Source organism: Colletotrichum fructicola, assembly GCF_000319635.2.
Source record: "Colletotrichum fructicola Nara gc5 chromosome Unknown KSG_Nara_v1_contig09, whole genome shotgun sequence".
NCBI classification, from domain to species: domain Eukaryota; kingdom Fungi; phylum Ascomycota; class Sordariomycetes; order Glomerellales; family Glomerellaceae; genus Colletotrichum; species Colletotrichum fructicola.
This window is the reverse complement of record NW_027094059.1, coordinates 2114817-2136080: the sequence shown is the minus strand read 5'-3', so window position 1 is coordinate 2136080 and position 21264 is coordinate 2114817. Positions and strand designations below refer to the sequence as shown.

The following is a 21264-nucleotide window of genomic DNA, read 5'->3' as shown; positions in this document are numbered from 1 at the left end:
GCTATGTGAATGACAAGAGAGCTTGGTGAGCGGTGCTGGTACCCATGCTTATCTCTTGACTCGTGACCCCTAGCTCTTGCAGGAGGGCCATTACCCCCCGTTGACCCCAGTCCTCACCGGAAATCCTTATCCATGTCGCCCCATGGGGAAGTCTACTACGTGTGTGTAATCGAAGGTAGTAGTGAGCATTATCATCATCAGCTGATAGCACCGCCCAACACCCTGGCTCACCGTTATCTGATATCCATCCCCCTCTCTCCAGCTCGGTCTTCTAAGCTCACCGACATAGAAAGTATCCACGGACGCGTCTTGTCCAATCATTTGCCAATGGTCTGTACGGATGATTAGCTTCGCAAGTAGAAAATGTTGCCTATTGGGCCCCTCATCGAAATGTAGAGGCTCAGACTTTTCTGTATTGCTGCAGCCCAGAATTACTAAATCTAATTGTCCTTGTCCTCGTGTCTCCAGACCTTGTCTTGTTACTGTTGAAGAAATCTCAAAAATGTCATTACCTTCGGAGTCCTCGGACAAGAGAGATGTCGGCAAAATCGACGTTCCAGTGGACAACGAGGTGACCCGGGTCACCTCAGTAGCTCATGGAGAAGTAGACGAAGAGCCAGGTCGTATTGTGGAAACGCAGCGCGGTCTCAAGTCACGTCATGCCCAAATGATAGCCCTCGGAGGCACCATCGGCACTGGTCTCTTTGTAGGGTCAGGGCAGGTTCTCCAAATGGGCGGGCCCTTGTTCCTATTGCTCGCGTATTCGACGATCACGATTCTTCTATACGGCGTTGCAACGGCAACTGGCGAGATGTCAAGTTATCTACCTGTCCCAGGTTGCTCTGTGGCATACTATGGAAACAGGTTTGTTTCCAAGAGCCTGGGCTTTACACTGGGATGGGTTTATTGGTACATCTTCGCAATCACCGTCCCGGCTGAAATCAACGTCACCGCTCTCATTATCGAATACTGGAACCCCCCGGTCCATACCGCAGTTTGGCTTGTGCTTGTAGGCGGTGTAATTATTCTTTGCAACTGCCTACCTGTACGAGTCTATGGAGAGACCGAGTTTTGGTTTGCATCGACCAAAGTCATCGGAATTCTAGGTCTTCTCATTATGACCGTGGTGCTATTCTTCGGTGGGGGACCTGCAGAGCCCCTATACTTTAAGCACTGGCGCAAGCCGGGGCCTATAAACGCATACCTCGTTGAAGGACCTGTTGGACATCTTTGCGCTTTCATCAGTTGCACCACGTTTTCCGTTTACGCCTTCGGCTTCGCTCCAGAATTGATGGTCATCACAGGCGGAGAGATGGAAAGTCCTAGAACCAACATTCCAAAGGCAACCATTCGCTACTTCTACAGACTCATCACCTTCTACATATTGGGCGCATTTGCGATTGGAATTCTTGTCCCCAGTACTCACAAGCAGTTGTTATCTGCTGGGTCCGGCGCTGCGGCGTCTCCTTGGGCCATTGGTGCCCGTGACGCTGGCATTAGAGGTCTCGATTCCGTCATCAATGCAATGATCGTCCTTTCCGCATGGTCGGCCGGCAACTCGTACTTGTACCTCGCAAGTCGAGCTCTTTACTCTCTAGCGAAAGCTGGCAACGCTCCGGCCATCTTCGCCCGCTGTACAAAGTCGGGTATCCCATATTATGCAACCGGCTTCAGCTCACTCTTTAGCCTTCTTGCATTCCTCAATATCTCCAGAGGCGGTTCGGCAGCAGCAGTCTTCAACTGGTTTGCCAATCTCATCAGCACGGGCGCGTTTCAAAGTTGGATTTGCTGCTGCGTCATATATATGCGATTCCGGAAGGCCGCCGACCATCAAGGGATCGCAAACATGCCATTTCGATCCCGTTTCCAGCCCTACTCCTCATGGGTTAGTGCTTGCGGTTTCAGCATTCTGCTGCTTCTGAATGGTTACAAGGTTTTCGTGAGGGGCTATTGGGATATAAGCACATTCATCACCTCATATGTCGGGATCCTAATTTTTGCGTGCCTTTACTTGGGCCACAAGTTCACTGTCGGACGTTGCGACAAGCTAGCTCTGTCCCCCTCAGAGGTTGACTTGGTCTCTGGTATTGACGAAATCTTGGCCGAAGTCAACACTCCTGTCAAGCCTGAGAAGTGGTATTTCAAGTGGAAGCTTCTCTTTGAGTGAATACACTTCATGAGCATAGGTGGTAGACGAGGCTGCTGCCTGCCATGCTTGCGTACATGTACCCAATGATAGCAACTCGCTTACTTATCAGCGTCGTGGAATGAGAACGGAGTTTCCAAGTGAAATTTGCCCGATGGTAGCGCCTCTCAGTGTGGCGAAGACTTACCCAACTTTGATAGACCACTGCCATTGGGAGGTTCTCAGAGGATTTTCGCAGGAACATGCAACTCTGGGCGTCGTCAAAAGACTCAGTGTACTTCACACACGTGGTTTATTTCGTTTTCCTCGCCCAGCTTCCTCTTCTTTCCTTAATTTTTTTTCTTGGTGTTGTAGAAAAAGGTAATTCTTCCTACAGGGTACCAACAGATATTGCTTGTCCTTTCGAGATCATAGCTCACAGAGAACCTTGACGGAAGCAGAACGGATTGGTTTGGAGCAGGTGCGCTCCGTTCCAACCTGATGCGGTGGCTGCTGACCAACAACAATGTTGCAAGGAAATCATTGTATTGGCAAGCCTGGTGCACACACTGGCAGGGCGCAAACTCCACCATAGTGTGGGCGCATGCACGATCAGGCCATCTTGGCATGGATGTCATTTCTCCTTGAACACCCCAGTTCCAACATGAGACGAAACCATTTCCCCATTTGAAGAGTGAGTCTCTTGCTGAAAAAAGAAGCCGCCAAGCAAGCTGCCAAATGCAACGAACTTTTTGAATCTCAGTCTGGCCCTTCGCTTAGACAAATGCAACCTCAACGAACCACAACCCTGTCATACAGAGCACCGCTAGTCCCGATTTTATCCATGCTCCGGGAGGGAGGCTAACTTAGGGTCATTGAGGCCGGAAGCCGAGTCAAACTGATGGATCAGATAACGGCATGATCGGAAGCGAGACGGATCAGATAACTTGACTTGGCACGCCAGCTGAGAGTTAGCGTTAATTCCAACATCAACGTCTTCTGGTGGCGTCAACGCCACCAAATGAGAGGCGATGCGTGATATGTCTTGCTCGCTTGCACAATTCCTGGCGCTCCATATATCTAAGCTGCACCTGTGAGCAACTGTTGGCATCCTTCATGGTCGAGAAGGCTGTTGGTGCGGTGGGTGTCCCTTATGCCCCCGCTGTTGGTCGAGACAAAAAGTCCACAACATGGTGGAGGTTCGGGCTTAGCAATAGATAACTAGGGCATTCGTGGGTTGATGCCGATTTGCCTGCCCATTTAGCTAATTCACGCCAGGGATGCGGCCGTTCCGGTCGCTTGGGAGAGCGGTATCGACTCATGCTGTTCGCGTAGCAAAATCTGCAGCTACTCCGTGAAGACATTGCCACAAAAGAGCCAAGACCAGGACTAGGGTGTGGTAAAGCGGGGGGAACACGAGGTCGTGGGAAAAAAGCTTTTGATTGCTAGAAATGCGGATCTGATAACTTTAAACGGGTCTAGACAAGGGACCGGGACAGCGCCGCAAAACAGACTCAGGCGGGATCATGTCGCATGGGACGAGGCACTAGCGGGCTGGGTATCTTGGATGCCTCTCGAGTGTTGTGTCCACGGAGCTGACCGCTTTCCCCGTAGAGTAGATGGCCAGACCAACAGAAGGACCTGATGAGGGCCTGATGGAATCAAGATCCTTTGAAAGAGTTGACCGGTTCGGCATCGGCGGGGCTTTCGGATGCCGTTTGCTTCCATGAAGTCACAGAAGTGTGCAGTATATATGAAGGGACTTTGTCATGGGAATCTTACTTAGTTCACCTCTTGATTTACCATCTTCCTGGATCATCTCTGCACTCCAGCTCCATTTTGACGGACTACTATCCTCCAACTGTCTTCTGGTTTGTACATTCTGTTCATCATGGGCTACGCCATCCTCCCCGCCTTGATTCAGGACATCGAGAAGGTCTTCGATGTCTACTTCAACGCCTTCAAGCACGATGAGATGGGTGAGATCATGGTAGAGATTCTTTTCCCAGGCGGCACAGACTCTGAAGAGTTTCGCAAAGCGCACAAAGAGGGCACTTTGGCCTGGTGGCATCACTGCGACTACCAGTACACCTACAAGTGCGTCGATACTGAGACAGGGGAGATCGTTGGCATGGCCCTTGGCGACATCTATCTCAAGGAGCGCAGCGAGGAGGAGCGCAGAAACCAAGGTGCCACCTGGCTCGAAGGCAAGCAGAGGGAGCGGGCCGAGGCTATTCTCAACCCCCTGCACGATGTGAGAGAGAAGCTCTTCGGTGGACGCCGTTACATCTGTGAGTCGCAACGACCTTAATTGTGATCTCTCTTGGCAATAAGCTGACCCTAAGGATCACAGATAGCCACATTATCGCCGTCGACCCCAAACACCAGGGCAGGAAGGTCGGTGCGCTCTGGTGTAAGTGGGGAATGGAACTTAGTGACAGCCTGGGAATCCCCCTGTACTTCGAATCATCACCTTCGACATACAAGCTTTACGAAAAGATGGGGTACGAGACCCTAGACGAGAAGGTCGTTCACAAGCCCGAGGTAACGGGGGCATCTGAGGACCATGTTGTGCCCCTGATGGCCAAGATGCCAGCTTGCGCTGGCGGCATGACGTTCAAGGAGTGGCGCGCGGCGGGCTACCCTCCTTTCAGTGAAGTGAAGAGGCTGCCCGCCACGCCCGTCGTAGATGCTGTAACGGCTGAGACGAAGCCTGGAAGCGGTACTGTGGCCATTGAGGTGCAGGTGCAGGAGGTGCAGGTCTAGTTCTCACGTGTTACTTATGGCGTTCTTGTTTTGGGCAACAGTACATGTACATGCAATTCGGACCTCGGATGGTTCCCCTGTAGCTACTATTTGCGACTAGCACTATGCTTCTTTCGAAAAGTCCCTTTCTCCGGTGTTCTGGAGAATGAAAGAAAAGACACGTCTGGTTCTGTTCGCGGTCGGTTGGTTCAATGACTCGCCACGCTGATGGCCCATTTCGGTGCTCGGCACGACAATTAAGGTGAGCTCCAGGGTCCAGGACAGGGGCTTCAGGTCGCCAAGCTGTTCGGTTGACGGAACTCTCGGTTACCGCTGGTTGGTGGCCTGGTTCATCACGCCCCGTTGCGCTGATTACAGGTCCGGAAATGCTTGTGAAAGGTGACTTACCTTTCGCTCATATTATGGCCTAAGTGACCGTGTACAACTTTCTACTGGACCAAGCTGAGCGGAAAGACACAATCTTTGCATGGGCCGAGGAATGAGTGCTCTGTACGTAATCGAGATGAGAGACATCAGACATACTGACGGAGTCCTACTCGTATTATGCGCTAGTCCGCATCATGGCACTGGAATCCCGTCCAGCTCAATCAGCTGGGTCCCTCCCAGTTCTTCTCCATTTTGCTCACCCTGTGAAAATTTACGAGGTTTCTTTTTCGACCGAAAGATCCCGCGATGATCCCACACAGCGTGAAGAGACGTGATGCTCGTTCTTGCAGGGATTAACCCGAGGCCGAAGCGAAGCGGTGGAAATTCCGGGATCTAAAGCCGTTCAGGGCGACTCTCTCAGCGCTAGCAATATACGGCCATCAGAGACCCTTCGGCCGAAGCGGCATCGGTCAATTCGACACCGAATCTACCACCGTCGGACAGTGCCTTTCATGGTACGTTCTTCGGGGTCTTATCAGATCCATCTGATAAGTTTTAGTGATTTCCGTCCCATCGGCTGCTTGCTGTCATGCCCTCCCATTCTTCATTCTCTTTCGCGCTTCGTCCTCGTCCACCGGAAATTAGCTCATTGGCCGTAAATCCCAACTGCAACTGCCGCTAACTTCAAAAGATATTTACTTTCTCAGAATTGCAACCGCGCAAATGCCCGCAATTTACAAGAAGGCGAAGAAAGTCCTTCTTTTCGTGAGACTAATCGGCTACTCCCTGCGCCTCTTTGCGGATTTCTTTGCGCGTGCCTACACGATTAAGAAGATCGCCTCCAACACAGCATCCAAGGATGCAACCACGGAAACCATTAACATCGTCATTGTCGGCGCATCATTCGCAGGATATCATGCCGCCCGGCTCATTGCATCGTCGCTCCCAACGGATGGCCCTTATCGCCTGATCATCATTGAGCCAAACAGCCACTGGCAGTTCACGTGGACTCTGCCACGATTCTGCGTAGTCGAGGGCCATGAGGCAAAGACTTTTATTCCCTACGGCCCCTATCTCCCTGCCGAATCTTCCTCGATTGTGCGATGGATTCATGACCGGGTATCAACCATCAGTGAGAAGATAGTCACGATGCAAGGAACCGGCGAGGAGATTCCTTACTCTCACATGATTATTGCTACCGGGTCAGGGGTCGGCATGTCATTGCCTTCAAGAGTTGGTTCGACGGATAAAAGCCAAGGCGTCAAGCTTTTGCAAGAGTTCCAGCAGCGCATCAAGACTGCAAAGCATCTGGTCGTGGTTGGTGGCGGTGCTGCCGGCGTTGAACTTGCTACAGACGCAAAGGATCAATATCCTGAGAAGAGCGTGACTCTGGTTCATTCAAGGGATGCTGTCATGAACCGTTTTGGCCCTGAACTTCAGGCCGGGGCTCGCAAAGGTCTGGAAGATCTCGGTGTTCAAGTCATCCTAGGCGAGCGCACAACCACTGATGCCCCAGTCGATGGGTTCGTTACCCTTCGATCTGGTCGAAAGCTCGAGTGTGACTTCTTGGTAAGTTCCGCCACCGAGAGCTACCTGGGCTGGAGCCATTTATCTGACGTTTCTTAGGTCAACGCCATTGGCCAGCAACCATCCTCTCACTTGGTGAGGGAGCTCGCGCCCGATGTCATCGCCAAATCAGGGCGCATCAAGGTCAAGCCGACAATGCAGATTAACGTAGACTCACTTCCCAACATCTATGTCTGTGGCGATGTTGCTGAAACAGGAGTCACGAACCCGAACGCCCGTTCAGCTATGAAGCAGGCCATGTTTGCCGCGGATAATCTTGTACTTTCTCTTCAAGGGAAGAAACCAGCATATCTCTATCAGCCTGCTTGGGCTGATGCAGTGATCAAGTTGACCTTAGGCCTGGTACGTTTTGATAGCTACAAGCGTAACAATGCTTCACCGCTGACCCAAACAAAGCACAAATCCATTACCGCTTTCGGCAGCGGTGACACTGAACTATTGATCAATGGAAAGGAGAAGGAAGTAACCTTGATGATCAAACGAACGTGGCAACATATGGGGGCTACCCCATACGAAGACAAGGAAAGCAATCCGAGTCGCGCAAAGGAGCCCGCTGCGGACAAAGCTTTGGAACTGAAGAAGGAAGTTGTCTAGGCTATCTGCGTGGAGAGCTCGTGCTTTGAAGGGAATCTAGACCGGCATAGCGAAGAAAAAAGTCAACACGATTAAATCACCGTCAGTTCCATTTGTAAGTGTCTGGTTTTACAACTTTCCCCAGTTTCCGAATAGAAAGGTTACTCCCATGTCGTGGCCCCGGTGCATCATGTTGTCCGTCTCCGCCTTACAGCGGGGGGGGGGGGGGGGGGGGGGGGCACTCGAGCTCGTTGATCTCCATGCCGCTTGATCCTGGAGTTAGACCATCTGCTCTATGGAGAAACTAGGGGTTGAATAAGCCTACTTTAACTTCGTTTCGTTGGATTTGGACGTGTAAGAGTGCCTTGTTGTCATATGGCTCCCTTGATCTCAGTAAGCAGCCGTTTCCGTGTAATTACATCCTGAAGCCAGATCCGACACTCCGCCGCGTTCGCTTCGGGCTTGTTTCGGGCCAATGAACTTACATCTCGGCTAGCGGAATCAAAATTGTAGATCTAATTGCGTCAATACAAGCTCCGCTTATTTACTAATGCAACCGTACCTTTCCTTGCAACACCCGCCAGCGTGACAGCGTTCATATGCCGAACATGACCAGGATCATACACTTGCGTGAGCTTCCAAATATTGACTGTAAATAAGTCTCATCGCGCATTTAAAGAACTTGGACGCTTGGATACGAGAAGAAAGCATCCGACAGAGGGTGCTAACGGCCTGGGTGTCCTGTGGGACTTACGCACGCATCGCTCAAACAAAGGTGGAACAGCCCGGGCGAAAGCGCGCGTTCTGAACTTGATATTCACAACAACAGAAGCATCTCTATGGTAAACAAAGTCAGGAGCTGAACGGCAGACATCATGTATGCCAAGGCCCAGACTTGAGGTTACGATCTAGGACTGGGACAAAGACATGAATTTATCAATAACCGAAGGTGCCGAAGAACTAGGAATCATTATCAAGGCCACACCATCTGGTTTGACACCTTTGGAAGATGGATTAGTTAGTGACAGAGTAACACTAGTAGAGCTATCAATAGCTCTTCGGTGGGTATGCGATGTTCTCGTAAGCGTTTGCGTAATGACAACGTCTTCAGACTAACGACCCCTAAGATCCTTTGCATCGTCTGTCACTTCGTCAGCTCATGACTAGGACGCCAACTCGCTATCTATCGAACCAATGCTTCGTTTCAATCAAAACTTTTCTTTGGTTGATCATTATGAAAGGACTAGATCCTTTGTCGACCATCCATTTCGCTCAAGTGTGCCCACGAGGCTACGCAGTGCTGTGCGGATTACCCCAGAAACAGCGATATGATGAAATCGCACGAAAGATTGGCCACAAGAACATGGGTCTTATTCAGGCCCAAGATGCATGCCAAGATACCGTCGGTAGATCATTCAAATACACAGGAAAATACGAAACACGCGACGAACGCGACGAACGCGACGAAGGCATTCAGCTGACATTATCAGAATTGAGGTCGTGTATCGCCGGGGAAGTTCCACGCCACGGCAAAGGATGGTTACTGGCCTACTTGGAGGACTCAAAGAAGGTGGACAATTTCAATGCCACTATCACGGGGTGCAACTCCTTCATTAAACTTGTAGATCGGCGACTACTTGCGTTAGGGAAGCAATCTGTTCCGTCTGCACTTCGGAAAAGATTTCTTGTTGCCCTGGTGGTTTTGAGAAGCCTCAACGGCGCCCAATGTGAGCTAATGGCCCAGCTAGCCGAAGAGTTTGGTATCTGGGCATGCGAAGGGTTCAAGTACCTGGTCTACGCTTATCCGAGTCGGCAAGCTGCCTTGACGCAACTTTTTCGCTTCATGGGTCTCCGGTATGGTCACCTTACGTCCGAAGAATACTGTCTTCCATGTTCCAGTCTCATGAACGGTGCCGGTGAGCCGGCTATGGACGCAAACTGAGACTGCGCGCAGTTCAATCTTCTCTGGCGTGGTCCCCAGCAGACAGGTTTACAGTGGGATCCGCTTATGTTCACCTCGCCGACCTTGTCCCCCATCGACTTTCTACCTCTAAGCTTTTCTGCAAGACGATCGGCAAACTTGGAAAATAGGACGGTCTTTTATCTTTCCACGTTGTAGCAGCTGCGATAACCATGCGTTGACATATACTGTCCAAATTGTAACGGGATCGTGGAGGAGGGTTAGGGACGGACAACAATGAACAGACAAAATATGAATCACTGCCTCGTACTCGCAATGAATGGATTTCTTCCTATACACAAGTAGCAGACACGGATGTGTTCAACTCCAACCACTTATCTTCAGGCAGCTGCAGGACAAGTCGTGATGGTGTAGGAGAAACACGTTCTCCAGACGCGCACGAGCAGAATTCCTTGTTAAAGTGGTTGTCGCTCGTTTCACAGCCGAGAGCTGGGAACGTACAGCCTGGCTTCTCAATACCGTGGGCAGCGTGTTAATCTAAGAAAACGTCTGCGAGATAGACTTAGCTGTGATCATCGATACACAACTTCTCGATACAATTGTAGCATGGCTTGCCCCTCTCTTTCAAGCAAGAGCACCTGTCGCAAACCTCGTGGAGGTTGAATTCTCGCAAAGCTTCCTTCCCTTGTTCCGTATTGTAGAGAAAGTCCACGCAGGCGTCACACCGCATCTTCCAGAATGTAGAAGGGTTGGTCTTCCAGAGCATATGCTGCTTGTCGGGGAACTTGTGACGCGGCCTGACAGTAAAGCAGGCATAGCACGCAAACCTCGGGATGGAGGAAGGATCGAAATCAGCGTCTATGCGAAACCAGTCGACTCCGGGTTCCCGCCGCCTAACGAATTGAAAGCGCTTGTGAAGAGGTACCCACTTCGTCTTTATGGTGTCATTCATATGACGATTGGTCTGAAGAAGGTGTATCGCGTCGATCATGTCGATGTTTTGGACAACCAACTCGAGCACGCCGGCGGGAAGTCTTTGGATAGGCGAACAGGAAGAGTTGGAGGCATCGGTACAGACCGTGGACTCTATGACTCCACCAGGAACTCTTGCTGACTGGTCGATCTCCTCCGTGGACTTCGTTACGTCTGGTTTGCCGGTTGTCATAAGCGGGTAGACTTCATGTTGGAGACGGCATCGCATCGATTCAGTTTGCATACGACCACATTTGTGGCAGAGACAGAAGAACTCTCCATCTTTTCTGACTGGTTGAAGGTGCTCATATAGCCTTCCTTCGATGGCGCATGTCCAACATCGCCGCAGGCCCAAGCGGCTCATCTTGGCTCCCCTCTTGTCTTGCTTGCTCTTGCGCATTCGGTCTCCAAAGGCCTCTTTCGGGAGAAATTGCTGACAGCCAAAGCATGCCCATTTTTTGGTCTTGCCAACATAGAGACCCAGGTCAACTTCTCCGATGAACCTGTTCTGGACCGACCGGGGCAACAGGGTTCTGGGGTTGAGGTTTTGGTGGAAGAACTTGTTGGTGACGGACATTCTCAGGACGTCTCGGTATTGAAGGTGGGAGGATATGAGGCAATGAACATCATGTGGCAGGTCCTGAAGTTGGCAGGACGGAGCTTCGTTATTGCAGCAGTCGTCGAGGTCCGTCCGTTCCGCTTCCATTCGTCGATACACATCTATCGATGGGTTGGATACAGTCTCTACCATGATGACGATTGTTGGAAATGACCTGATTGGATATTATTGCTGTCTTCGTTTCTGGGAGACAGCGGGTTCTGTCGATCTACCAATGGCGCATCCAGATACTAAGATGTCGAGGACTCAAGGGCGTCGTGCAGCAGCCATCCGAACAACAATTCCTGACTCTTTGGCTGCCAGTAGTCCTCTGTATTTTGATGCAGGTTGATTTCAACTCAAATATGACTAGAATCTTCCATGAGTCAAATCTTACGCGCCCTGGCATGCACATCTCGGCACTGCACCAACTCCCCTCGCTTCTGCCTATTCGTCCCACCTTTCTTGACCGTTCTCATTTGAGGAGAGCGGCCGGGCGTCGGGCGAAGTCTGAATGCAATGTCCATTTGAGGTGCAAGTCAATTGGCTAAAAATACGGTTCCTCCTCTGAATCAGTCATCCAAGAAGGGGCACATCAAACTACCGACTGCACGACCGACGAATCAGCCCCACCCGGCGCCGGCAACCGATCAAGAGCGGGCCCAACTGTTCCGGCAAGACTCCCGAGGCTCTCGGTCCCTCGGAGCTCTGACCTCGTTCCTTTCTTCTGCTGTCAATCCCTCACAAACACGTCCCGGGATGCAACGCTGAATTGAATACCCCAAGCCTCGGCAGCCCCTGACGGCGCATTGCGGGGTCACGGCCTCCCACCTTCCCCCGTAAACCAGATTTCCCCAAAACAGTCGACACCAATATCTCCTTCCTTTTCAAACCTAGACATATACCACCAATCGTCTGTCATAAGTAATCTATCCTTCGCAAAGCCAAGAATCAGCCGCCAGCCTCAACTACCGACCACCGTTGCCGACAATCAGGGACGGGTGGCACCCACCAGCAAATCGCAACGTTCGCCCTAAATAGCCGCGCAGCCACTGGGATGCTATGCAACGCCAACTTTGATGTGCCCCTCTTCATTTGCGTCCGAATCCGCGTACTGTGTATCCTCGTCTTGGAAAGTGACGATGGCCGAATATCAGGGCACATCTAGACCTTCCAATCTCGTTCCTTCAGTTGAGCCGAGGCCGGTGATTTGGCTAATTCGGCGTTGATCCTCCGTGACAACTTGGCAAATCTTCAAGGAGAATACTCGTCTATAAAAGACTCCTGACTATCCTTCGTACTGGAGAGTACAAGCAGGCACTGCCAGTAGAGTCAAACATCTAAGCAAACGCCAAATTCACACAATTCTCGCAATGTTGTCCTCCGCCGTGCTCTTCGCCTCCTTCATGGGCGCAACCAATGCAGCCCTCCAGCGCGTCACAGACTTCGGCTCCAATCCAACTGGCCTAACGATGGATATATCCGTACCACCGAACCTGTCCTCTTCGCCTGGCATCGTTCTCGCACTCCACGGTTGCGGCGGCTCGGGCTCGGCCTACTCTCGTCAAGCCGAATACATCCCCCTGTCTGACTCAAAGGGAACTTTCGTCGTGATCTACCCCTCCTCCACCAAGGACTTCAACTGCTGGGACGTTGCATCGACCAAGAGCCTCACTCGCGATGGCGGCGGCGACTCGAACGGCCTGGCCAACATGATCCGCTACACCATCAGCAAGTACTCCGCCGACCCCACAAAGGTCTTCGTGACGGGAAGCTCGTCGGGCTGCATGATGACCAACGTCCTGTCGGCCACGTACCCGGATCTCTTCGCCGCGGCGTCTTGCTACTCCGGCGTTGCGGCTGGGTGCCTTGCTGGTTCTCCTGGATCAAGCCCCATCAGCGCCGACCCGCGTTGCGCAAACGGGCAGATCATCAAGACGGGCGCGGAGTGGGCTGCTCAGATACGCGCCATGTATCCCGGGTACAACGGTAGCTACCCGCGTATGCAAACGTTCCACGGCACGGCTGATACTCTGGTGACGTACCCCAATCTGGCGGAGCAGCTGAAAGAGTGGTCTACAATACACGGAGTGAGCTTTACCAAGAACAATACGAACACACCTCTGAGCGGATACACGCAGATTGTCTATGGAGACGGGACCAAGCTTGTAGGAATTTCTGCCCAGGGTGTTGGGCACACTGTACCTGTACAAGAAGATCAGGATCTCAAGTGGTTTGGCCTGTGAACCGCGTTGGTAGATTTGGATGAAAATTGGTACACATTAGTCTGCTTTTCTTGAAATGCATGACAATACGAACAGCATTTACAGCAAGTAGTAGGCATGCAAGAACTCTGCCTTGAATGGCAGCCGCTATCAATACAGAAATGGAATGCTTGGCCGACAGCGGTTAGAACATCTCCCGGAAATGATAGAAAACATTGTCAACATAGGGGTTCGGCATGCCAGTTGTCGTTGGGGTCAACTCCGCGCTGGATACTCCTCCAAAGCTGTCATCCCCTGTAGAGTAGCCGTTTAGTCCCATATAGCCTTCAAAGATCCTGCTCATCTCGGTTTGGATACGCGTCCCGTTGCTTGGTGATGGAATGCCATCCATGTTGGACGTTGGCTGCGGTTGTGGCATCGCAGGTGCCGCCGATGCCATTGAGCGGCCATATGGTGCGATGGGTCCTGGGTCTGTTGACAGGCGGCCGGTCGCAAGCCCAGCCATAGCGAGCGCAGCAGAGTTGTGTGGGTCTTCGTCAGCCTGATTGCGGAGGCCGATACTTGGGGCGACTTCTTTGAGAGAAGAAATGGTGCGCCACAGACGCTGGGATACCCAACTCTTCGCAGATAGATCCTTGACGAGTTCTAGAGCCATATAAAACTCCTCGCGGACACTGGCACTAAACTTGACCGGAGCGTGAACGGCAGCCAGGAAGAGGACAGAGATGGCCGAGGTGAGAAATTGATGGTAAAAGACCTGGATTTTGCGGTACATATTTGTGGTGTTGTTTAGATGGTTGAGTAATCGAATCGTATCTTTCGCCAAGTCAACAACGCGTTGGGCCTGGACAGTGTGGCTCATGATGCTAGTAGCGCTATGCAAGATCGGGGTGTAAAGCCAAGTGCGGATCTGAAGTTAAGTCAGTCATCATCCGTCAGCAGCGAGTCTTCCAGAGCAAACATACCTGGTTGAAACGAAGATAGGTCCAAACCCGAAGCCTTTGCAGGTTGTAAGACGGGGTCATGGTCAACTTCTTGTCCTTGTCCCAGTTGCGCATCCTAACCTCCTCAGGCACAGTCTCGTACCAGGACAGAATTTCCTGGTCCAACCGCTCCATGTCCTCATGGTGGAGTTCTCGGGCAAGAACAGGGCCAAAATGTGCCACTTGACGCCAAACCTTGGCACCGAGTCTTGAATAGGTGACCATGGCAGCCAGAAACGGGAATTGCTCCTTATGAACATTAGTTCATGCGTCGTTCTGGGGTACAAGACAACTTACAGGCAGCGGCAAGTCCGGATCGATTTCCTCGTCCGGGACAACAAATGGCAGACCCGTTGCGAAAGCCCACCTTCTGTCGAGAACGTAGGCCGACCAAAAACTGCTGAGGGCAGTCTTTCGCTCTTCCTCATCCTTGATAGCCATGAGACCTTGTTGGCGATGAATGCCCATCTCCAAACACAGTCTGGTAACTTGACCCATGACGCGCCATGCTGCGATCTCTTCGTTGGCCAAGAACTTGTAGCCAGCGAGCAGACAGAGCGCTGGCAGGCTGGTGAAGTCGACAGGGTCCACCATCAGCTTGCGGTTGACAACGGCGTCCATGCTGTCGATCAGCTTGATGGCTTTTTCGCTGTGACCGTGCTCCTCCACCACGAGAGCACAACACATGACAATCTTGAGCTGAAGAGTCTTGTCATCATTGATTAACGGCATGGCGCCTTGCTTCCTTGCCGACTCCATGTAAGACCAAAGGTTGCGAACATGCTCGATGACAGACGGAATATTGATGACAGGGTACATGATGCCAACCTCCTCCTCGTGAAGACGACACAAACGAATCATCTCATCCTGGGTGAAGTTCCATAAGGGATCAGTGGGGTTCTCCTGGGGTCCAAGGCGAAAAGGGCTGTCCTCGGGCATGGCAAACGGAGCATTTTGGTCCTCGGAATCCCCGATGCCTTTGTAGCCCATGTTGTGGATGGTGTTGTTTGCAACGTCCATATTGAAGGCCATGCTGGTAGGGCCACGGAAGGGTGCCTGCTTTGGTTTGGTCAACTCGGGCCGGTGGACGGAAGACAGCGAGCTGGCTGGTGACGCCTGGACGGTGCTCGAAGGGAAAGGTAATACTTTGTCTTGGATGGGCGCAAGACGCAGCGTTTCGGAACGGAGGGCATTCATGCTTTGGTAGAGATTGTCAACCTGCTCCTGTAGCCGGGCCATCTGAGTCGTCATGCTCTTGAACTCATCCGAGTCCTTGAAGTTGTTGGAGCAGCAGTTGGGGGCGTACAGGCACGCCAGGTTGAGGTTGCCGCATCTTTGGCAAGGAGTTTCGCCATTGCACTTGATTTTGCGTCTCTTGCATTCATTGCTACGAGGGGAGGAAGCGTGTTAGTGATTTGGAGTTCGTGCCATGATCCATCGAGACAATCGCCGTGTAGACGAGGTATAAGTAGAGCTAGGCGGTCGCATTGCGCCGACGGATTGCTCCAGCGATGGATGATTCCGGCAACGATATGGCACTCGAGAGGTACGAAGGGACTGGAGGAAACCTTACCAGGCTATCGAAATATACTGTCACAACCGCAATCAGCGTCCCGAAGTTCCACAAAGTTTACAGAGGGGGGTGGGCATGGCACGGGGAGGGAGAGAGTGTGTACGAGAGGACGTGACGGGAAGAGTCCGCGTCGGTCTGGAGGGGACGTGGGTGGAGGCATGGCAGACGACAAACAGCCGGCCATGCGCACCAACTCCAAGAGGACGGCAACAAGCTGGAGAGACAACGCACCCTATTCCGTTTGCTTCGCTGCTGCTTGGCTGCAGCACCTTCGTCTTCAGACTTTCTTTTATTGCCTCCCGAGACGGAGGGAGTACCACCAGAGGGACCTATCGAGGCGCGGGCTCCCCCTGCTGAGTTCGCGGAATTGTCTCCGGGGGTCGCGGAAAGAGGAGAATGGGCTTGTTGATTGTGTGGAGAATAAGCAGAGGCAGCGCGGTCGGGTGGCAGAGGAACGGCTGCTTGGGTCAAATAGTGCAGGTCGCTAACCTGCGACTCGATCTGGTCCATTGCATTGCGAGGCACCCGCGGCCGGTTTCCTCTGGTCTGCTATGCTTTTCGTGAGCCGATAGTCGAGTCGCGATCCAGGAGATGGAGACAAGCGAGTAATGGTGATTTTTTGCCTGCGCCCCCCCTTGCCCGCCCAGTCCAGCCCAGGTTCAGTCAGCCAGGTGCCTCCTCCAGCGGGCTTAGCGGTAGCCTCACTGTTTACGCTGCGACTGTGCACGTGACCGGCCCGGATCCCGGCTGTCCGTCGCATCCGGCCCAGCACTTGGCTGGGACAGCCCACTGTAATTGATATCGTCGGCGACTGATTGGGCACTGTTCGCGATATCCCGGTCAAGTCGCGATGAGTGTCGCACTGTGACAATCACCAGCTACTATATGTTTCGCGGTTAACCGTCGCACGCCAGATCGATTGCACAGTGTACACTGCAGATCTTGAAGACGGCATTGACATCATCTTGGGACTCTGGGTCTGTGACTGAGTCAAGACGAGGAAGCGCGCAGAATTGTGTGATGTGATTACTGCCTGACCCAAGGCGCTCTTTCGTAGTGCAGGCTGAGCAGTGCGGTTGATTCAACCCGCTCCTACACCGGGTATCTCATCTCTTGGCAGCGACGATATCCAGATTGTGCTTATGCGCGTCCGATCAAGCTGAGTACACTTCTGGCATCTCGGGCATCTTCATCGGCTACCTCAACCTTGGTCTTTGCCTTTTTGCTTCAACTCAGCTCGGCAGCCTAACCATAATGGCCCGCTGTAATTGGGCCGACGGCTTTGCCGCGAAGACACCAGGATTCAATTCGTCAGATCTGCGTGTGGCTGCTGATGTCCGCCTTTTACGTAGTGAAGGTGTGTCCAGATTAGGACAGCTGTAATGTGAAAGAGTCTAGTTCTCACCTCGCGCAAACAAGACATGAGACTATGCGTTCGATCATGAGCTTCAACGGGTTGCGTGGCCTACCTAGGTTACGATTGTGTAGCCTTGAAGCTGTATTAGATCCGGTGGTTTGTTCACTAGAATCATGAATAGCTCCTGGCTTCAGCAAGTCAAGATATCAAGCATCGCCTCTTGTTTCTGACCATTATTGTATCATCGCCGTCAGACCTGCGCAATGGCTCCCATTTACGCCGACCATCCATTCCCTTTGGTGTCGACACCAATCTCGCAGCTTCCAAAAGATGTGAAGGCAAGTCATGCCCAGCAGCACATCACACAGAAGAGAAACTAACATGGCGAAACAGCCGACGATGTTCCACAGGATGGCGTCTGAAATGGCGTTGGTTCACAACTGCATTCTCCGAGGTCTCAACGCCATCTACCTGCAAGCTCCCCACATCAAGCCCGAAGACGAGTTCAGCTTCGCGAATTATATGCACCAGTGGTATCGCATGATTCACGCGCACCATAGCGGAGAAGAGCGCCTCTTTTTTCCGGCAGTAGAGAGACTCACAGGCATCGTTGGGTTTATGGACGTCAACATCGAACAGCACAAAAGCTTCCACAACGGCCTGGAGTCCTTCGCCCAGTACATCAAGGCTCTCATCGCGCGGGAAGTAGCCTACGACGGTAACAGGGTTGTTTCTCTAATCGACCGCTTCGGGAAGGATTTGTGTCTTCATCTCGAGGAGGAGATTCCCACCATCATAAGTTTAGAAAAGTTCGGTACTGAGAAAATGGCGCCAGTCGAGAAGATCTTCGCACAAGAAGCCCAAGAGGTCATGGTATGCCAACTATTGATTACCGCCTCCTGTGCAACAGCTGACATGGAGTAGCAAGAAATGGGTTTTCTAGATGGCTTGCCTTGGGCTTTGACCACCATGGACAGCGCATTTGAGGGAGGTCTGTGGGCAGACGTCTCGCCGGACCCTCTCGGCAGATTGATTCTCAAGATTGTTCGATCGGTTACCTGGTGGCTCCATCGCGACTGGTGGAAATTTGGCGCGTGTGATGGGAACGGGAACATGCAGCCGTTGTATGCTTGGAGAGACGGTAAGCAGTAAAGTTGGCGTGTCGCAGTGTGCGTCACTCGCGAAATGCGTGAGGAATGGCGTTGTGTTCTGATTTAGATATTTATTCGAAAGTATTATTATGCGGAATAGAATTGGACCTGGGCTGCAAAGCCTATCTTCCTAGATGAAAGTGCCGTACGGATACCATGAAGCATGTTGAAGACAATGTCCCGCAGATACCTTATGTAATCCAGCGTGTGGTGGGGTTCCTAATTCTGCCGCGCCTCACCGTCAAAAAGTTTCTTGAAGCCCAGAAATTTCGCCTATTGAATTCTGCCGTAATCGCCATACAACCGGACTTGCGACGGACGACAAAATGGCCGCCCGTCGAAGAGCATCTGACTGGGAAGAGCAACTGCCCAAGGGTATGTAGTCCGGTCGACTTCACATCCATCATTGACTGATTTAAATGCGCAGATCTTGATCCCGAGGCCGAGCCCGTCGACGAGAGTGAGAACGAGAGCGGCAGTAGTGAGAGCGAAGATGAGAACGTCGGCACGGAGCATTATGTTACTGTCGGGTACGCCATCGAGAAACAATGACACGGGCTTGAGAATCAATACTGACGGGTGTTGCAGAAAGAGCAAGCTCCGCGAAAAGGAGGGAGTCTCACTCGGTCCTCAGTACCGCGGCGCACGCGTCAGCCGAGATGCCTTGAACGACGAAAGCGACGGCAGCGATGTTTTTGAGGATGCACAGGAGAAATTCGACTCTAACGACGAAGAATACGACGATCCCGAGAACGCTGATTTGGCTGCGGACGAGGCGGCCGCCGGCGACGAAGATTTTGAAATCGCGAGCGACAATGCCCTTGGCGAAAGCGACGACGAGAAGCTCGACGAGTTCGTTTTCCGTGGTAGCTCACAGCCGAAAGATAAGAAGAAGGGTGGTCGCAGCAAGAGACCTACTGCCGCTGACTTCATTTCCGACGAGGAAGAGGGGGAGCTGGAGGATAACGAGGACGAGGAGGATGAGGAAGATGACGACGAGGAGGGCGGCATGGATCTCGGCGACGAGGAGGATGATGACGATGACGATGACGAGGATGGGTTTGAAGGCAGCGAAGATGACCTGCTGGCCGACCTCGAAGGCTCCGAAGACGATGAGGGCGATGACGATGACGATGACGATGACGGCGACGAAGATTCGGAGGAAGACTCTGACGGCTCCGACGAAGACTCCAAGCCTCGCCGCAAGTTCAACAAGGCCGATGCCAGAGCCGAACAGCGCAAGCTGATGAGCGAAGGCCAAAAGGCCCTCTCAGCAACCCTCTCCGCCGCGGCGCAACAAGACGCGCAGAAGGGTGTCGCCGTCCGCGAGCAGCGCAAGACCTTTGACGGTCTGCTCAACATCCGCATCCGCCTCCAAAAGGCCATCGTCGCCAGCAACTCGTTCTCCGTCGTCGACACCGACGACTTTGAGCAGAACTCGGAACCTTACGAGGCCGCCGAAGAGGCCGCCCTCAAGCTCCTCAACACTCTCGACAGCTTCCGTGCAAGCCTTCTTCCCGCGGGGCTTGCCCAGGCTGGAGAAAAGCGCAAGCGCAGCGAAGTCGACGCGTCAACCTCTAGCGAGGACATCTGGGAAGGCATCCAGGAGACCGAGCAGCGTGCGCTCAAGTACCGCAAGAAGGTTCTCGAGACATGGTCCACCAAGACCCGCAGCACGACCGTCGAGGTCAAGACCCGCAACCTCATCTCTCAGCAATCCATCGTCGCCTCTCTGGAGGAGCAGCTTCTCAACACCGACCGCTTGATCAAGCGCACGCGAACCCCCCGTTCCTGCGCGCCGGCGCAGGTCGCAAAGAAGCTCAACGAGGACCCCGAGATTTACGACGATGCCGACTTTTACCAGCTCATGCTCAAGCAGCTCGTCGAGCAGCGCACCAATGACAACGGCTCGACCGGCGCCGCCGCGCAGCCGACGGTCAGGTGGGCGGCCATGAAGGAGGCCAAGACAAAGAAGCATGTCGACAGGAGAGCGAGCAAGGGCCGCAAGATGCGCTTCAACATCCACGAGAAGCTGCAGAACTTCATGGCGCCTGAAGATCGCAGAATGTGGGAGCAGGATGCTGTCGATAGACTGTTCGGCACCCTGTTTGGACAGAGGATGGGGCTTGGCGAGGAGGCTTCCGATGAGGAGATGGACGATGATGTTAATGCCGAGGAGGAGGGTCTCAGGCTGTTCAGGAATTAGGGAACGGAAACGTTTCGTCTGTATTAAAATGAAGATATCCCAATAGAAAGGAGGCGCCTGTAGACTGCGCCACCTGCCTGCAACGAACACCGGTGTTCTTTTGAGACCATCCCATTGGACGGCGTGAGACTGCAAAACCCATGACAAACGTTTGTCGGCGAGCTTTCTTGGACATCTGAGGCCGTGGAGCCAGTTTTTCAGGGCGCCAGTGCACCATCAACTTAACTTCGGCCAATGCTGAACTGCGTCGCAAAGGCCTCGCCAATCATCGCGCTGTATTTGGTAAGAGAGGTGTAACTGATGACCTTCGCATCATCGGATTGGAACACTAGTCGAAAACTGCAAACCGTGATAATCACTCTCCCTCATTTACCCTATGGCGGCAGCACCGACAAATGCCAGGAACAACACGGCATGCGCTCCAAGATGCACCGCAGGCCCTCCCAAAGTCTTCACCTGGCCGCTGCCTGTGCCGTCCACCCGGGAATCTGCCAATCGCATATAGGCGCGATAGCACGGCCAAACATGCCAAAACGACAATGAAGCCGCCACCAGCCTGCTTGTGTCATCGAAGTCCGGTCGCCACAAGAACACTACGCAAATCAGATTCGTGCTCAAGAGCAGGCCACCAAATGACTGCAGCACGAGTTGCGCGGCGGCGGAGGGCTTGGGCAGCTGGCTTTGCGGCTTCAAGATGAACGACGATGCCCCCGCAGTCTCAACCAGTGCGTGCAGAAGAAAAGGGATCTTGGAGAAGAGCATGGTTGATAGCTGAAGAGCAAATTACCGTAGCTCGTATTCGTTTGGTCGGCCGGAAGGTTAGAGGCTATACGTGACCAAGTCAACGCCGTGAATTGATGA

The 21264-nt window shown here is 52.7% G+C and overlaps 7 protein-coding genes across 7 annotated transcripts; 6 read left to right on the top strand and 1 right to left on the bottom strand.

Moving 5' to 3' along the window:
- Nucleotides 1–502: 502 nt before the first annotated feature.
- On the top strand, nucleotides 503–2167 carry prnB-1 (Proline-specific permease; the record flags this gene model as incomplete). The annotated part of the gene is made up of 1 exon (XM_032019552.1): nucleotides 503–2167. One exon carries the CDS (start codon nucleotides 503–505, stop codon nucleotides 2165–2167), a length of 1665 nt encoding a protein of 554 aa, XP_031883416.1.
- A 1849-nt stretch (nucleotides 2168–4016) lies between these two features.
- Nucleotides 4017–4891, top strand: SID5-1 (putative acyltransferase SID5; the record flags this gene model as incomplete). Its single annotated transcript, XM_032019553.1, has 2 exons — nucleotides 4017–4416; nucleotides 4479–4891. The coding sequence occupies 2 exons, from the start codon at nucleotides 4017–4019 to the stop codon at nucleotides 4889–4891; spliced, it is 813 nt and encodes a 270-aa protein (XP_031883259.1).
- Nucleotides 4892–5980: 1089 nt separating this feature from the next.
- On the top strand, nucleotides 5981–7438 carry fer8-1 (Fe-regulated protein 8; the record flags this gene model as incomplete). The annotated part of the gene is made up of 3 exons (XM_032019554.1): nucleotides 5981–6826; nucleotides 6884–7186; nucleotides 7241–7438. 3 exons carry the CDS (start codon nucleotides 5981–5983, stop codon nucleotides 7436–7438), a joined length of 1347 nt encoding a protein of 448 aa, XP_031883260.1.
- A 4843-nt stretch (nucleotides 7439–12281) lies between these two features.
- faeB (Feruloyl esterase B) lies at nucleotides 12282–13154 on the top strand (the record flags this gene model as incomplete). Its single annotated transcript, XM_032019555.1, has 1 exon — nucleotides 12282–13154. The coding sequence occupies one exon, from the start codon at nucleotides 12282–12284 to the stop codon at nucleotides 13152–13154; it is 873 nt and encodes a 290-aa protein (XP_031883449.1).
- Nucleotides 13155–13317: 163 nt separating this feature from the next.
- Nucleotides 13318–16199, bottom strand: CGGC5_v014869 (putative transcriptional regulatory protein; the record flags this gene model as incomplete). The annotated part of the gene is made up of 6 exons (XM_066153165.1): nucleotides 13318–14043; nucleotides 14099–14365; nucleotides 14414–15172; nucleotides 15263–15503; nucleotides 15690–15706; nucleotides 15921–16199. 6 exons carry the CDS (start codon nucleotides 16197–16199, stop codon nucleotides 13318–13320), a joined length of 2289 nt encoding a protein of 762 aa, XP_066007509.1.
- Nucleotides 16200–17445: 1246 nt separating this feature from the next.
- CGGC5_v014868 (uncharacterized protein) lies at nucleotides 17446–18198 on the top strand (the record flags this gene model as incomplete). Its single annotated transcript, XM_032019559.2, has 2 exons — nucleotides 17446–17919; nucleotides 17971–18198. 2 exons carry the CDS (start codon nucleotides 17446–17448, stop codon nucleotides 18196–18198), a joined length of 702 nt encoding a protein of 233 aa, XP_031883380.2.
- A 325-nt stretch (nucleotides 18199–18523) lies between these two features.
- Nucleotides 18524–20403, top strand: BFR2 (the record flags this gene model as incomplete). Its single annotated transcript, XM_032019560.1, has 3 exons — nucleotides 18524–18572; nucleotides 18625–18727; nucleotides 18786–20403. The coding sequence occupies 3 exons, from the start codon at nucleotides 18524–18526 to the stop codon at nucleotides 20401–20403; spliced, it is 1770 nt and encodes a 589-aa protein (XP_031883400.1).
- Between the last annotated feature and the right edge of the window lie 861 nt (nucleotides 20404–21264).